Source organism: Lutjanus erythropterus, chromosome 8, assembly GCF_056507025.1.
Source record: "Lutjanus erythropterus isolate fLutEry1 chromosome 8, fLutEry1.hap2, whole genome shotgun sequence".
Classification (NCBI taxonomy): Eukaryota; Metazoa; Chordata; class Actinopteri; order Lutjaniformes; family Lutjanidae; genus Lutjanus; species Lutjanus erythropterus.
In genome coordinates this window covers 18,814,781-18,832,026 of record NC_139324.1, presented here as the reverse complement: position 1 = coordinate 18,832,026, position 17,246 = coordinate 18,814,781, and the positions used below count along the sequence as shown (strand labels likewise).

Here is a 17,246-nt window from a genome sequence, read left to right as displayed (position 1 = left end):
TAAGTTAATAAATGTAATTCTTTATTTGCTAAGCAGTTTGGTTGACATTCGATCAATTGTTTCAGTCATTTTTAAGCCACTAGTTGCAGCAGCCCTAGATTCAATAATAAGCCACACGAGCAAAAATATATCATGTTAGCATTTTTTGTTCCAATTCCACAGACCCTAAAGATAACAGGGTAACAAAGTTGCAGGATTCTGAAAGTAAAATTCCTGTTTATTTTGACTGACAGTTGGACTACTTTGATGAACAGCAGACTCTCTTGTTTTGGTAATCAATATAAAACTTGAACAACTATGTTAGAAAATGTCTGTTTCCTTAATAAAAACTTAAAGATACCAGTACTTCAGGAGAGCAGTCAACTACAACTCCCATGGTGCACTTGGCTATGAAACATCCAATCACTGAAGCCTAAAATTCAATTGTGTGCTCTGCTAACAGAAGGTAGAACAGTGAGATTCAGATTCTGAGACACAATTTACACTAAATGTGATCTATATTTGGACATGTTTATGTATTTAAAGTAAAATGCATCATGAAGGCATGTGTGAAAGCATCCGTACACAACATAATATTGATACAGATATTTGTGTTTAGCTAAAATAAATTATATAGGTTGTTGTTCAAATTTTGAGGACAAGAACAAGAAAGAGACGGAGGCTCTATTTACTGATTGTACATCTATTCTGTGCCATGAAAGTGCGAAGGATGCATTATTCAATAGAACTGTATGAAAAATGAAAGCAAGCAAGTGTGCTGTGTATGTGTGTGCTCTGTATAGCGTTGAGCGTTTCAGTCATATGTTAATAAGTCGTATAATTTGCCTACTCAAAGAGAAGCCTACACATTGATACTACAAAACACCGCGACAAACTGAGCATAATCAGCCTACAAAGAAAGGAATCATTAATTGTGTTACATTTGCCGAATTTACAAGAGGTGGCAAATAATTAACAAAGTTTCATAGACAGCACTGCACAAAGTTTATAAACTTTCTCCAAACTTAACAACTCACAAAACACTGTGATTTTTTGAAGGGAGTCTGGGGTTCATTTACCATCACCATCATTATCCATCATTGGATGATGTAGTGTTAATCTTGCAAATGCCACAATGAAACATTCAGAGTTCGCTGCAGCTGTGAGTGTCTTCATCTCTACAGGGTCTGGATGTGTTATATTTAGAGCCACTGGCCACACCAAACTGACACAGTCTTAACTTTTTTTTTGCTTTCTGGCCAAGAGTTTGATGAGAAGATCATTACCAATCTCACATTTGACTGCAGCTTCACAGTTCCCAGTCTTTGTGCTGCTAATGTAAGCTAACTGACACAGTGCAATGTTACACAGTGTGTAACAGTACGGAGGAGCACACGACATCAAGACAGGTGGCGGGTAAGCATCATGCATATGGTCCATTGTCATGACAGATTAGCTTATTGTTTCGCTCAGTGCTGTTCCAATCCCAGTAATGGACTGCTGCTTAATCGGCTTGAACTTTCAAAACTTCTTATCTGCCTCCGCCTGGACACAAATATCCCCTGTGAAACTGATACCCTCCAAACAAGGACCATTCTGTGTGTGTGTGTGTGTGTGTGTGTGTGTGTGTGTGTGTGTGTGTGTGTGTGTGTGTGTGTGTGTTCTTTGGTGGATGAGTGTGTGTTTTCATTCACTTCAAACACATTTTTTAATGCCATACATCTTTGTGTAATCATTGTGAAACGTGTACATGCAAACATTTTACAGTCTGGATGAAGGATGGATTGATGTTGATGGATACATAGATATCCATTTACATACATTTAGAGTTGGATGGATGGAATAAAAGGGGGTACAAATTGCAGAGACTCAATGCTGCTTTCTCTGCTGTTTGAGTGTTATTTTTGGCAGCAGAATCTGTTTTATATCCCTCGCTGAACCTTTTTTTCTTTCTTTCTCGCTCTATGCTTCTCTTGTTCTTTCACTCAACACACTGCCTTTTTTTCTCTGTTTTTGTTACAGACCGTAGCAAGAAACGTCCTTCTTTCTGTGGTTATTTTGTCCTGAGATAAAACTTGTTACTTTAATAATAGATAGATAGCAAAACAATCATTTTTACTTTTAATCATGTTTCAGGAGTTAAGAGCAAAAGTTGTTTTTAAAGGTCACACAGTACTAAGAGCAAATCAGTTGTTCCTTCAGTAAAGTTCGGTAAAGTTTTTGAGACATCCTGATGACTAACCGCAGGTGCAGAAGACACAACCTCAAAGGTGGAGGTAATCAGTGTAACCTGGGTAACATAAGTATGCAACCTGTTGGTATTTTACGCTCAACAAAAATATAAACACAACATATTTGTTTTTGCTCCAATTTTTAATGAGTTGAAGTAAAAACTCAATGAGGATGCACATCAAGAGTTTTTTCATTCATTCATTTTCTGTAACCGCTTAGTCCGTAAGGGTCGTGGGCTGCTGGAGTCTATCCCAGCTGACATTGGGCGAGAGGCAGGGTTCACCCTGGACAGGTCACCAGTTCATCGCAGGGCTGACACATAGACAGACAACCACTCACACTCATATTCACACCTTTGGGCAATTTAGAGTCACCAATTAACCTAACATGCATGTCTTTGGACTGTGGGAGGAAGCCGGAGAACCCACAGAGAACCCACGCAGACACAGGGAGAACATGCAAACTCCACACAGAAAGGCCCTGCGCCAGCCAGGGAGCTGGGGGATCGAACTCAGGACCTTCTTGCTGTGAGGCGGCAGTGCTAACCACCGCACCACCGTGCCACCATCAAGAGTTTTTTTTTCCCCCTGTCAAATTTCGTTCACAGATTTGTTAAAAATCCATGTAAGTTATTTCTTCTCTATGAAGATAATCCATCCACCTGACAGGAGTGGCATATAGAGACGCTGATTAAACAGCAGGAATATTGCACAGGTTTGCCTTAGACTAGTCACAATAAGAGGCCACTCTAAAATGTGCAGTTTGATCTTGAAAGATGACAATTATTAGGCACTGACCTATAGTTATTTCACAGAGAGACACAGTCAGATGCAACATTTCTTGGACAGAGTCATAACCCGCTACCTCTGACTGGCTAGTACTCATTGCCCTCAGTGGTTGGGTTGTTTAGGGTGAAAAGGGTAGTATATTTGGCACATGCAAAAAATGGCACCAACAGCAAGCACTCTTACCTGTAACAAGATCTTATTTCCATCGTAGTCCTCCGTCTGCCAGCGGACCTCACTGATTGGGCTGCAGGGTTGTGGCAGCAGGGGCACCAGTGCCCCGACGTCTCGTACCCTCACTTCCATCACCGCTGAATCCAGCACCATCGGACTCTGGCCTCGCGGGAGCCTCTTAAAGGACAACTGTATCTCCATGTCTGGATTGGAGTAAACCACAAAGAAGCAAAAGTCCTCCTTCTTCTGCGCTACCCTCCGCTGAAGCAGCAGCTTGTAAAGCCGCACCATATCCACATAATTCTCATGTTGGCAATATATTGTAAATCGCACAATTTCTTTCCCGTAATGGACCTGCCGCACAGCCCAGAGCGGCGTGCCAGGAGCCAGAGTGAAAAAGTCCTGACTGCATGGCGTCAACGGTAGCATCCGTCGGCCATTGCTGACTTTTTCAGTGTGGTGGTAGCGCCAAGGCGGCCTCTGCAAGGTGCGGTGCAGCATCAGGATTTGCTCCTCACCGCCATATGCCTCCTGGAGGAATAGGATGACAGCCAGTGCTGGCTGGCAGGCTGCACCCAGGCTGCCATTCTGATGGTGCTTGTGCCGAGGCCGCTGGGAGACGGAGGCCCGCTCCGAGACTCGGAAGAGCTGCAGCTCAGGATGAACCCATGCCAGTACAGCATCAGCGGCACGCTGCAGGAACTTGCCTTGGCCGGGGTCAGCGATCAGGTGGATGCTGACGAGGAAGGGATCCTGGAGCTCGCCCATGGATAACTCACCTCCACATACAGCAGCATCAAGACAAGATAAGAGAGGGTGGAGAGGGGCAGGGATGAGAAGGATAGGGGGAAAGAAGAGATAAAATTATAATCAGCTTGTTGAATTTGAGAACGCCAAACTAGGCATTGTTACAAGCATTCAGAGAAACCCTGTCACCTGTAAACAAAACTCCAAATGGGTCAATTGCAATGTAGTTTAACATTCAGTTTCATCCACAAGGAACATAATGGACCTTTTTCACAGCCGCCATATTGACATGAAATAGTAAACACAGGTGTTACCAATGATACTAATTACTAATGCTAATAGTAATCATGTCAAACAGGGTCAAGGTGCTGCTATTGTGTATGCTGGCTCACTGGAAAGGCTCTGCTACACTAAATGGAAGGGGACCTTAATAAGTATCATTGGTAACACCTGTTTTTACCCTGCTATTTCATATCAATATGGCTGCCAAGAAAAAGTCAGTTCCAAAGGACACTGAGGTTGTTTTTTAACTCCAGTATCTTCTCTTTGTTCAGGTTTTTCCCACCCTTTCCCTCCCTCCTCCCCTCTTCCCACAGATCTCTAACTCCCGTCCTTCTCCATTTCACTCATCCAGATCGAACTCCATCTTTCTCCCAATTTCTATGTTTACCTTTCACCCCCCCCCACCCTCCCTGCTCTCTCTGTTCCAGCAGACCCATGTGGAGCAGGGCTCCTCTGTGGAGGCTCATTAGTGCCATTAGGAGGTCATTACTGAGGCCCAGAGGAATGTTCCAGACCCCAGCAGGAGCCATGCATTCAGGTGTAGCCTCCCCCTGAACCCCTGACCTGGAAAAGCTTGGCGCCCTGGCACAGGTACAGCAAAACCATCACTGAAACGTTCCCAAAGTACAGTCACGTTTAGCCAATGTTTTCATTCCTGCATGTTACATGTACACACTCACACTGTATCTCCTCATCTCCATGTTCCCTCATTCTTTCTCTTTGGAGCATTTTTCCTATGGTCTTTATCTGACTTCTCGGGGGACTTGTCCCATTTCGTCTCTGCTTTGAGGCAGTTTGGGAAAGGACACACAGTCTTCTTGTCCCTGGCACAGCAGACTGTTTGGCTGTTGCCAGAATCCCTCTATGAAACAGAGAGGCCAAACAGAGACAGGTTCAGTCTCATGAGTGCCGTTGGCCTTTGCAAAAGGACACTTTCTACCTGACCGAAGAAGTGACATTTTCTAAATGTTAAGATCAGGTTACAAGGAAATGTTCCTTAAAGGTGGCAATTAGAGATGTATCAGCTCAGGGTCCAGAATGATGCATGAAACTAGTTTCATTGTTTGATACATTTAAATTCCATCCATTCCAATTTGAACAAAATCAAAGTGTGACTAGAAAGTACGAAATGTGTGAAAATTATGTTGCCATTTTTTTTTTTTTTTTACCATTTCTTGTATAATACTGTTTCTATTTGGTAGAATCTCTAAAAAGCTGTTCCATTCCTCCACTTGGTTTAAATTATTAACCAAGTGTATCACTGTGCAGAAGGAAACGTGCATCTCATGTAGCTGTAACCACTCATAAATGAGAAGTTACTGCTCAGCTGAGGACAGGAGTCTGAAAACTTTATTCACAGAAGAGACATTTTTTTTATTTATCATCATTTCGGTCACTGTGATGGTAATGTGAAATTTTCATTTCATCTCTACTCAAGACTAGCCACCGGTGAAATTTAGAGGAAAGGCAATGAGCCACAGATGAAGGCTGTGACACATTCTAGTTGACAAAATATTAATATTATGTATAAGCTACTAATTTTTACAATTGGAGAATGTAAGAGTCACTTTAGACCTTAGAAAGAGGCAAAAGAGCAGCAGGTTACTGAACCCTCACAGAGAAGGACACCATTAATGTTTACATCCCACACCATCACATGCACAAGCCTCTCATCCATGAGTAGATGCATGCTTCCTTCTGTGAGGTGATATGGTATTTCAGATTGAAAAGAAGAAAACAGTTCCTACATGAAACTGCTCACAACAAGGTCTGTGGATTATCTTAAGTAAACTATGTCATGATTTCATGAAAGAGACACGGCTGTTGGGTTTTTCAGATGCATTTCTTTGGTGCTGTGAGCGCCACAAGCTAATTGCCATCTAGTTATGTTATATTTGAGAAAAGACAGGCATCTCTACGACTGATATAAATGCACCAACACACACCAATCCAATCTTTATGGAAAATTGCACTAAAGGTAAGAGGAAAATATTTCTGATTTTGGGGTGAACTGTCCTTTTAAGTTAAGTAGCCTGAGTGTCAGTCATTGATTTTATTCACATCCTCTCTTACTTAAAATTGTTACACACCAAACTTGAATAGATTTGATGACGTGATTTGAAAAGAATCAGATTCAATTCAGGTGTCCTCATGTGGCTCGCTTTGTCTGAGAGAGATAAATACAGGATCAAGAAGAATCTACTGCAGGTTTAAGCTGGATGCCAAGGCACAGACGTCCTGACACACACAGACGTGTACATGCATGCACGCGCGCACACACACACACACACACACACACACACACACACACACACACTAACACACAGGGCAACCCGCTCATTAACGACTGCTTGATCTCATTAGAATCAATGTCTGTCTCCCTGACATGTAGCTGGCATCAAGACACCAAACACAGGGATGATAGGGATCTTTAAAGGGTATTTACTGTACAGCACATTGTGCTGCCACACAGACAGCTTGATTTCCCTACAGTAACTCCTGCTACACAGCTCTGAATCCTTTTTCAGGAGTCCGAACCTAAAGTGAGTCCAACACGAACAGAGGCCTCGCTTCAAACTGCCCAACCTCTGCCTTGTTAGAATAGATGATTGACAATAATACATATGGGGCAGTAAATAAGAAGATATCATCAATCATCATCATTTTCATATCCAATCCATTCTTTATATTCTTCTATTTTTTCATGTCTTTACCTATTTTGTCTCTCTCAATTTTCTTTTCCCACCTTTCTCCTCCACTCCTTCTCCATCTTATGTCTCCTCATCTCTCTAAAGTTCTTGAGAGTTGGTAACTAAGATGACTCAGGGATTAAAGCAGAATCTAAGTTTGGGTCAGGATCGAGGCCACAGACAGGCTCCTGCACACACTGAGGGCCTCACAACCGTTTATTTCTGTCTGATCGCATTAGATTTAAGTGATGCAGCTTTGATCAATGACAGATTTACAGAAGTTCAAGTTCCTGTCAAGTTTAACTTGAATTACTGCCTCATAGTCGTATACCTCCGCCAACCAGTCGAGTTACAGTTTACATGCATGTCTGTCCATACTCATATAATGTGTGTAGTGAAGACTTTAAAGGAACTTAACATAGAACTTATCTCTACATTGACATTTGATGGAATTCAATCAAAATTATTAAATTAAATTAGTTTTTACAACAAAGTACAGATGAATGACAGAGAGCTTTGACTTTTTGGATATAAAATGTCATCACCTCATCATTTTATCCTATTAAGCCCTGTGTGCACAGGATTAGTATTACTAGAGGACCTCATGTGATCTAGAAATTACCCTCTACATGTCTGTTGTCTGTGCAGTGCATTTGCAAGAGATAAGCAAAGTCTGTATAGATATGTGTTCTTCAGCAGCTACAATAATTGCAGCAAAGGCCAGATCATTCACTTTCTTTATATGTTCAATCAATATTGAGTATCAGCACATCAATCCCTCTCACTCGTTCATATCTAGAAGGGAATCCTTGGTTTGTAAAACTCGTGCAAGATTTGTTTGTGCTGTTTCTTTATTGTGCAGATCGTACAAACTAAGAATGATTTATAATGAGAGAGGGCTGTGTAGGTTTAGGGACAGGAAACACTTCATTAGAGACAAATCACAGTTTGGGTTAAAATAATTACAATTACAAGGTCATTTGCAGGTCTACGGTTCCCCTCTAGACCTAACCGTCTCGCCCTCTAGCTCGCTCTTGCTGCTCCATTTCTGGACTACTTGTAGTTCTGTGTGCAGCCCAGAACAACTACAGGTAACTTCATACTAAACTTGTCATTCATCTGGCAATGAATAGACATTCCCAGGATCACAAAATCAGACATCTCTGATTAAGTTCTTACTGGACACCTGAGTGGGCCAGTTCCCAGTTACACCAGTTAGTAACTGTTCCTAATAATAAAGTTCAGAGTTGTTTTAGGCACTTTCTGTATGTGTTACAAGCGTACATACACAGCTAATTTTCTCCATCGTCATGGCTCATTTTTAACGTCAATGTAGTCGTTCTTACAGCACAGCTGTTGACTGACATTCAACATATCATGGACTGCTATAAAACTTTCATAATTTTTCAGTTGTCTGACAACAGAAAACAAAAAAAAAATCAAACTAAAATGATCTAGATGCCAATTAGCATGTGACTGACACAGGACACAGGACCACTGTGTTTGGGTTTATGGCCAAAAAAGTTATGGCTAAGAACGTGTTTTGTGAGGTCTCAGCGACCTTTGGCCTTAGACCAGTTCATCTTTGAGTCAAAGTGGATGTTTGAAGATTTGAAGATTCAGTCTTCGGTCACAAATACTCAGCAGCCACATACACAAGGTATTGAGTTGTACTGTTTGGTACAGTTAACCAAAGGACACAAATCAGAACTTACATTCACGCTGACGTTTTCCTCTAGCAGTAAGGGTTAATAGGAAGCTGGCAGAGAGAAGAATAAATTAGAGATTAAGGGACCCCAATCCTGTGAAGGGAATGAAGGGGGTTTGTGTGTAAAGCTCTGGAGGAGTGTGTCTCTAAGCTCTTAATCCACTCGAGTCTTCAGACTGAAGCTGATGTTCTGACTCGACTGTCTACATACACACTCACAGGCCTACATGTGCACAACCATCCTAAACACACAGAATCAATTTACACATTCACAGACAGGCCTGTCTTTTCTAAAACTCACACACTTTTTACTTTTTACCTGTTTAAGTGTTAACTGGCAACATATGCTCGCAGACATACACACAGATGATGACGTGCGATAAAACAACACGCCTTCTAGTGGCCCCTGCACATATGAGAGTGATTAACAGTGAAAACTCAACCACGGCCTCTGAGTGTGCGAGTGTGTATAAGTACTGCAGTCACAGCTTTAGCTAGCTTGGCCCTTAGTGTAAGTCAAAACAACTGAAGGAGGAAATTTAAGATGGGGGCCCCTTTTTGTCGTCTGGTGAAAAGTAAAAAAGAAAAAAGATGCAACCTCCAACAGTCAGTTTGACTGGTACCAAGGAAATTAAAATGTAAAGTCTTGACTATAATATTTAACTTATGTGTGCTCAATAAAATCTTAACTACCTGACTTTTGCTATTTCAAAATGTCAAGCAAAGAAGTTTTTTGACTCAGATTGTGGCATATTGTTGTTGTCTACTTCTCCTCTGTAAACCAGCTGCATGTGCAACACGTTATGTACTTAAAACTGCAATAGGTGATTGTTTTGGCCACTTCGGGGTAGAAGAAAGAAACAAGTTGTGAACACAACATTGACATATCATATCTGTTAAGTTGGTACAGCACACTTGTTTAACCTGACACACCAGATGGTTTGTTACACAGAACCATCTGGGAAGCCGTTCATAGAAATTGTTTGGGAAAAGGCGGGCACTTTCAAACAACACTTCACAAGTGATTGGATGAACCATCTATCACGTCTAACATGGGCTAATTTAAACCAATCAGATCAACTCACCAAACCAAAGCCGGCTGGAAGAGGAATGAAAACATCTTTTCAGTCAATAAAAGCTTCCAGTGCCATTCTTTGCCCTTCTTTCAATGCTGAAATACTCTCCAGTTCTGATATCACTCATGCTATCACAGCATCTTCGGTAACCTCTTTAGGAGCTGTCATTGTTTATTTGAGACGAGTCGTTTCCACGGACACCTCTCACTGTCAGTGCACCTAAAACCATGCCTGATGCTGCAAGTAGTTCCTCTGAGGATGCCGACTGGTTCGCACCACCTCTGGTACATACACAAATCGGGACAGATTCTTGCATGACCTCATGATCTTGCAAATCCAGCTGGCCCGAAAGGTAAAAACCTGTTAGCAAACAGTACTAAACAGTTGGCAGTATTTTGAGATGAAAATGACGGCTGGGTTAAAAGACGGGTGATGTCCAAGCAAGGGCATCAGAAGTAGGGGGTATGAATCAAAGCCATAGCCGAGCCTGCTGGTAACAGGAAATAAGAGGCCCTATACTCTTACAAATCACTCCCAGTAGAGCAACCATCCATCTCATATATGGTCAGCATGGTCTTAAAGGACTAGTGTCTAGGATTTAGTGATATCTAGTGGTGATGTTGCAGATTGCAAACGTTGCCTCACTTTCCCCTGTGAAGTATGTGGGAGAAGCTATGGTTGTTGTGAATCTCGCAAAACGCGAAAGGCCGTATCTAGAGCCAGTGTGTGGTTTGTCCATTCTGGGCTACTGAAGAAACATCAAGATGCATCCATGGAAGAGGACCCACATCCTCTAGAGGGGGTCTACAATGGAAAAATTCAGGTGATTATACACTAATGAAAACATATATCTGAATATTATATTCAAGTTCTGCCCTAATCTGCCAATAAATCCCCATAAATCTTACAGACTGGACCTTTAAACACTGATGATGCCTAATAGTGAAGTTTGTGAGTTTATATCAATACTGAGTACTCATGTAATAATGCAGCAGTGACTACTGAGAGCTCATGAGTTGGAACGTCAACATGTTCACGGGCGTTGCGGCTGGTGTGATTCCATCACAAGACGATCTCTAGTTTCTCTCTTTTAGCTCTGTTTTTGGTCTCTACCAACTCCACAATGCTCCACTGTGTTCACCAGCTAGTTGCTAACTGTGTCTGTCTGCTGTTTGATGCTGGGCTGGTAGTGTACAGTGGGTTTCTTAAAGCCTTTTTCACTGAAAACAGCTGCCTGCTGGCCAAAAATGATTCTTCTGCTCAATAAATCCCTTGAAAATACCAAAACAATTGAATTGAACGATTGAATTCCTATTAACAAGTATTAGTAGGTAGTAGTATCCAAATTCTGATTTATCTTATTCCTCTGTGTTTCTCTTCTGTCCAAAAACTATTAAAAAAGTAATGTTTGCTAAAAAAAAAAAACTACAGTGGACCTTAAACAAACAAACAAACAAAAACAAAACATATACATGTAAGCCACTTTTAAAGATTTATGTCTTCAGTAGGAATCAGTGGGCTTGGGGCTGAGAGGGAAGAAAAGTATTGTTGTTTTGCTGACAATATAGATAACTCAAGCCCCATCCTTTATAAGCAGTTCTCATGACAGACACTCTGAGACAGTAAAGTGAGCCAACCCTAATGTCTCACAGAAGATAAAAGCAATTACATCAAAATGTGGAGCCTCTATTTTCTGGCTTCAAACTGCTGCTGGTTTCAAACTCCAGAATTAGATTGATTAGATAGGTTACGACAGACTGTTGTTGGGAAAGATTAAGAGAGAAGGCTTAGTGAGGAGACCAGAGCCAGTTCACAGAGCCACTCCAAGTTCATGCATGTCATGTGACCTTCAGCGTCCAAACAGACCTGCGACAAGGCAATTTGGCTTAGTAGAGGGACAAAAAGCTAAAGAGGTGCTAATGTCGTGACCCTATTTAAGTCTATTTCACACAAGCATAAACATATGAGACACTCTACTTTTTGCATGTTTTGAAGCGGTACTTCAAAACCTTTCAAATAAAATAAATGAAGTGAAAATGAGTAAAACAGGTGTTTGAGGGTGTTCACATCCATGTAAGTTGTGTGGGAGGAACAGTGTAGGAGTAAAACCCCATTCTGTACATAGTAGGACAATGCAGCCATTTTATTTCTCACTTTTAAGAGACAATCATCGCTCCTTTACATGAGGTAACTCGACAGACTTCATACCTGTTTGATTCAACAGCCTTATGGGAAAAAACACAATTCTCTGTAGTGCAGCAGTATAATAGAACAATCTGGAAATAGGTACTTCACAGAGCAGGTTTGAAGTGGCCTTAAAGAAATGGCTGCAAATCACAATGTAGAATAAACAATTTTCATTTTTAGTTTTTAATGACCCAGAAATCAGAAGCATGTTGACATAGACACCCCACTGTCTGCTATATACTATATGTAGATTGTACCGTCTTCACTTGCTGTCTTGTTGTTGTTGTTGTTTATCATGTGATGTGGTAAGCATTAAACTAGAGGACCACAATGAGAATAAACTTATTGACTTTATTCTCTTCTCTTCCTTGGCAATTTTTAATGTGTGTTGTTATGTTATCAACAAATACTGCCGCTGTCACAAATACTGTACACTGAATAAATTGAACCTTGCCCGACCACAGGCCTTGGTCATACATGCCAACCTTAATCCCTCAAAAATAGGGAGACTTTCAAAACTAAAGTAGGAGGTTCGATACATCTGATTGATAGATTTGATAGAGATGCATTTGGTGTATCTCTACTGTTATCCAGGTGGAAACTTTACAGGTGTCAGGCTTATATATGTCATGTAGTACCAGAAACAGATTGTGATGATGAATAGGGAAAGAAAGGTGAAAAAAACTGTCATAAGTTGGGAGAAAAAATGCAGGAGAACTGTGATACTGGGAGGAAACCATGTGAGTGAAATGAAAAATAGGAGTCTCCCGAGAATAATCAGAAGCTTTGCAAGATGGCCTTAGTTTCAAAGAACGAAATGATGCCTGAAAACCCCGAACTTCAACCTCATAGTCATTTTAAACTTACTGTGGTGGAGTGCAGAGCCAAAACAACAAAACATATTTCACTATGCGACTACTTACTGACTGCAGTGAATGTGCACTCAGTGAGAACTCACTTACTCAGTATCACGAAGGGCCCACAACAAGGCTGACAGACAAAACGGCCTCAATTAAACCATTAGCAAACAGCTGAGTACAGCATGTTTAGCAGCGAACACAGCCTCATGGTCCAAACCTTATTTTGACGCACATTTGGTAACACTTAATCCAAGCTGCCTTATCGCCTGGATCTCATGCGCCATGCTCGACTAGAGAGAAAGCACCGCGAGTGTGAGTGCGTGTGTGCTTGTGCTGAGCTGTTACAGGGGCGGTCCTTCATCCATCAGGTGCTGCTCAAACTATTTGTGCTGAAAGTGCCTTGGCTGACACCACTGTGAGTGGTTTGGCCTGTAAACGGATACTCAGCACTGTCCTTCTAACACAGGCATCTGCGTCATCATCCCCACTGTCTCTGAGTGTTAATACAAGTCGGTGCTGATAAAAAGGCAAAGAGACAGTATCAATAGTCGGTGCGTCACCTACAGTAGATGCCGGTCGGCACGTACCAGTTTGGAGAGGTGGAGAGGTGCACCAGTCCGAAAGCTAAGCAACGTACTGCTGTTATTATTTTAATGTTTATGCAAAAAAAAGTGCATAGTGCTGATAATTTTACAAGTGATTTTCAACTTGATTTGAAGAGGTTATGGTGTAGATTCGAAGCTCATGCAGGTAGTTGAGATATAAGATGGATCAAAATGTAACTACAAGTTGTGGCTATGGCAGCTACAAACATACTCTATAAGGGCCTCAAAAAAGTTGAAGAATGACTACATAGTTTTCTCGGTAACACACACCCGCAGTCATCTCCACTGTAAACTCCCTGCTCACCACAACCCCTGCTCTCTATTACAGTGAATGATACAATGTAAACACACAACTGCATGGAAGTACGATGAGACCAGAGGAAACACAAGTTACCTGGATGTAACTCCAGTTATATAACAACCACCACTCTATATCACACACTGGATGAAAGACTGTAAACGCAGTCAGCGTGGGGAATTGAATTACAGCAGGACACGGCTTGATCACATGCAAAACATTTGCCTAGTGTCACTGGGGTGCCATTAACATGTGAAGTTAGACACTAAAGTATTGTTCAAAACCTACACTGTTTTTACTAGAAATTAAATCATAGTAAATATCAACTCTAAGGAAAAATACAAATACAAAATATTTCAACTTAAATCAAGAAATTATGTATAAACATAGTCAGACGTTTTGTTCTGTATTAACTATAGTGCTACAGCAGAACTTAAAAAGTAAAAAAATAAATTATAAAGCAACTTATAGCACCTTTATGTATTCCAGTTTCCATTCGTCTTTCTGGCTGCAAGTATTTGAGTTGCACATGTCCGCAGATCACTCAAAACCACAGCAGACCTTGAAGGATTTAGCAGAGGAAGTAAACCTTCACAGACTCCTGCACTTTCACCGGTAAGTATTTAATCCACTGCCTGATATACAACTGCGTGGGTCATGTACAAATTTTGGAGAGTGGATTTGGAGTAACTTGCTCACATGTGTTCCTGGTTCTCCTGATCATTAGCAGGGCCTCAGGCACTACTGGATGCACAGGCAGTCTGGAACCAAGAGTTTCACTTTGTGGTAAAGACTCATCAGATACAGCCACTGATGCAGAAATCAGAAATGTACTTGCTCAAAGCCAGTTTTTACTTCTGCCTGTACAGATTGTTTTATTTATTAGTCGTTATCAAGTAACAGCAAAGACTAAGGTTGTTTGTCATGTTCAATCTAGGGCTGCAACCTCTATAAAATGCCAAAAAAGAGTAAAATGATATCTTTAAATGTCTTGTTTTGTCAGTCTAAAGATATTCAGTTTAATATGATAACAAATGGAGAAAAGCATGAAGTCTCCATATCTTGAGAGGCAAAAACAGCATGCTTGCATTAAAAATGACTTTAACCATAAATCATTCATCATTAATCAAAATAATACAATAGCTTGATTCTTTTTGACCACTTTCCCTGTCGGGTAAGTGAGTTGCTAGATTTACCAGCCTGACATGGCATTTTACCTGCCCTGAGTATGTGAGCAAGCCTTATTGTTGAGTGCCGTCAGTATACTGTACTTCAAAGTGTTACCAATAGATTGGTGATACTATTTAGAACTGGTGGTTTAGCTGTGTTTTTATTGTGAAAAACTTGTGGTGAATATTGTCCGGCATTGACCAAAGTAAGCCAGATGCAGGTGCACAGATGTGGCATGCAGTTTTGGTTTGTCTTAGTGTCTCAGTGGTGGAAGGCGGTGACGGCTCTCCAGAGATGTACTTAGTCTAAAGCGTGGTCATATTTGGGGTTTTATAAAAGTACTGAGGAAAACTTTTCAAAGATGGTCACCCTGTCTACAGAACATGCAAAAAGAAAATTGATACGAGTCATCTTCTTGACCACCATCCACTACTTTATAGCAAATACAAGGTAACACTGGGTTAACTTTTAGCTCAATGCATGTTGTGGGGACTTCAGAATGGAGGAAAATGCTATGGTTTGCACTGCACATTTGATATGATTTTCATATGTTAACATAAGGTATTAGCTATGCTATTATTTTAATGTTTATGCAGATGAAAACTGCACAGTGCTGCTCATCTTATTTGTGATATTCAATGTAAAACTTCTGGTCATTATAATGATGATATTTTTAATTACATTTTCATCTCTGCTATTTAGTGAGACATATTTTAAAAACACCTAACAAAGTGCTATAAATATTATTTGTGTCTTAAAAATGTAAACACTTACATAAAATAGAATAAAAAACTAAAACAGCAATGAGATGCATTATGAAAACACATTAGAAGGTTGTAAATATTTACGTACTCATAAAACACAACTATAAAAACATATTGATTGATTCTAATTTGTATCCTAAATGATCTAATTGGAGTGCAATCTAACAAGACGAAGCCAAGTATTTGGCAACAGCTTTCAGTAGTTTTTTTAAACTTGATGTTTCTGACTCAAAGTGATCAGTACTCATGAAGTATTTAGGTTGGATACCCTGTCAGTGCTTGCACACTCTAGCATGAATGCAGTAAAGCCGAGCGACATTTCCACACATTTACTCGTACACACAAATATATGTGTGTGTCAGCGAGCAAACATCTGCTGGTGACAGACTGATCCAAGAAAATAAGCCCCAGATGTCAACCAGTAACTCCCAGGCTTTTGTTAGACGACTATCAATCCTGTCGAGGGCTCTGTGATATAAAAGACTCGCTGAACTGTTTAATATGCTGATGCACATTTATTTTATTCACCGTTTTGAAATCTTCCTTTCAGTCTTGATTCCTCTCTCAGGAAGAAATGTTTCCACAGTCTGTGTTTTGCTTACTATTACCTGTAAAAGTTGGATGTCCTGAATCCGTCTCATGATTTCTTTTCATCTTACATCCAAGTTTTTCCTCTTTTGGACGCTGGCTGTCGTGTAAATTTTCATGAGTCTACATCTGCAAGTGATTAATACATCTATAGTGTATTTGTTAGTCATTCAAGTGTGACAAATCATTCACATCCTTCTCAAGTTGGTTTATGCCTCTGTTAGTATATTTGTGTTTGTGTCTCTGCTCTGTGTATTTGTGTTGTTACAGTCTGACCTCGTCCTCCTTCTGGCACAAAAACATTCGTTACTCTGACAGCAGGCCCCCTCTGTCTTACATATATGTACATACACACACGTAGAAGACCATCGGGGGCCGGGTCACAGGTCACTCGGGCTGAATGGACACTCATCTGCTTTGACCAATAGAAAGTGAGGTTGTGTGATTAAGTGTTTGGGGCGGGACATCTATTGAACATTCAAAGATGCTGCACACACCAGCTGCAGGCAGCGTAACAGACAGATTACACTCAGCATTTAGTTTTCCATCACTGCTGAAACTTGTCACTACACTTCTAAACCTTACGTCTGAGTGATAAAACCATTGCGCAAGCCTCTGCATTCACGAAAACCTTTAAAGACTACATATAAATTCAACACGCCATAGAGGTTTTAGCTGCATTTTCCCAGTGCAGACATGGCAGTGGTACAGCATTAATGTTAGAATGGTTATTTGTTCCATTTTTACTCAAACTTGCTTGAATATACCATTGCCAATGTATCATATTTTCAATCTGAGTCTGACCAAGAGGTTATTCAGCTCAAATTGAAAATCTGCCAGGGTAAACTTCTTCAGAAAAACACACAGGAGACAAAGAAAAGAAAGCAAATGGAAAAATTCTAATTACCAGCAAGACAGATCACTCTGCATGCACAACGACAGACTAATTGACAAATGGTTACCTTGACCAGACAACAAAATAACAGTTGAAACAGTATTACTTGACTTTAGTGCAGTATTCTATATTGTAGACCACAGGTTATTATTAACTAGGCTAACTCCATATGGGTTTAGTCCAACAGCTATCAGTGGATGAATCGC

At 40.7% G+C, this 17,246-nt stretch overlaps 1 protein-coding gene across 2 annotated transcripts in view; it reads right to left on the bottom strand.

Annotated features, from left to right (window-relative positions):
- fam124a (family with sequence similarity 124 member A) overlaps window positions 1-17,246 on the bottom strand; it is a 36,647-nt gene that overhangs the window by 6,277 nt on the left and 13,124 nt on the right. For both annotated transcript variants that reach the window (XM_084724039.1, XM_084724038.1), the window contains one exon: window positions 3,183-3,949. In XM_084724039.1, coding sequence (XP_084580165.1) covers window positions 3,183-3,938 — 756 coding nt within the window. In that variant the 5' untranslated portion in view covers window positions 3,939-3,949. The remainder of the gene's footprint in view (window positions 1-3,182; window positions 3,950-17,246) is intronic.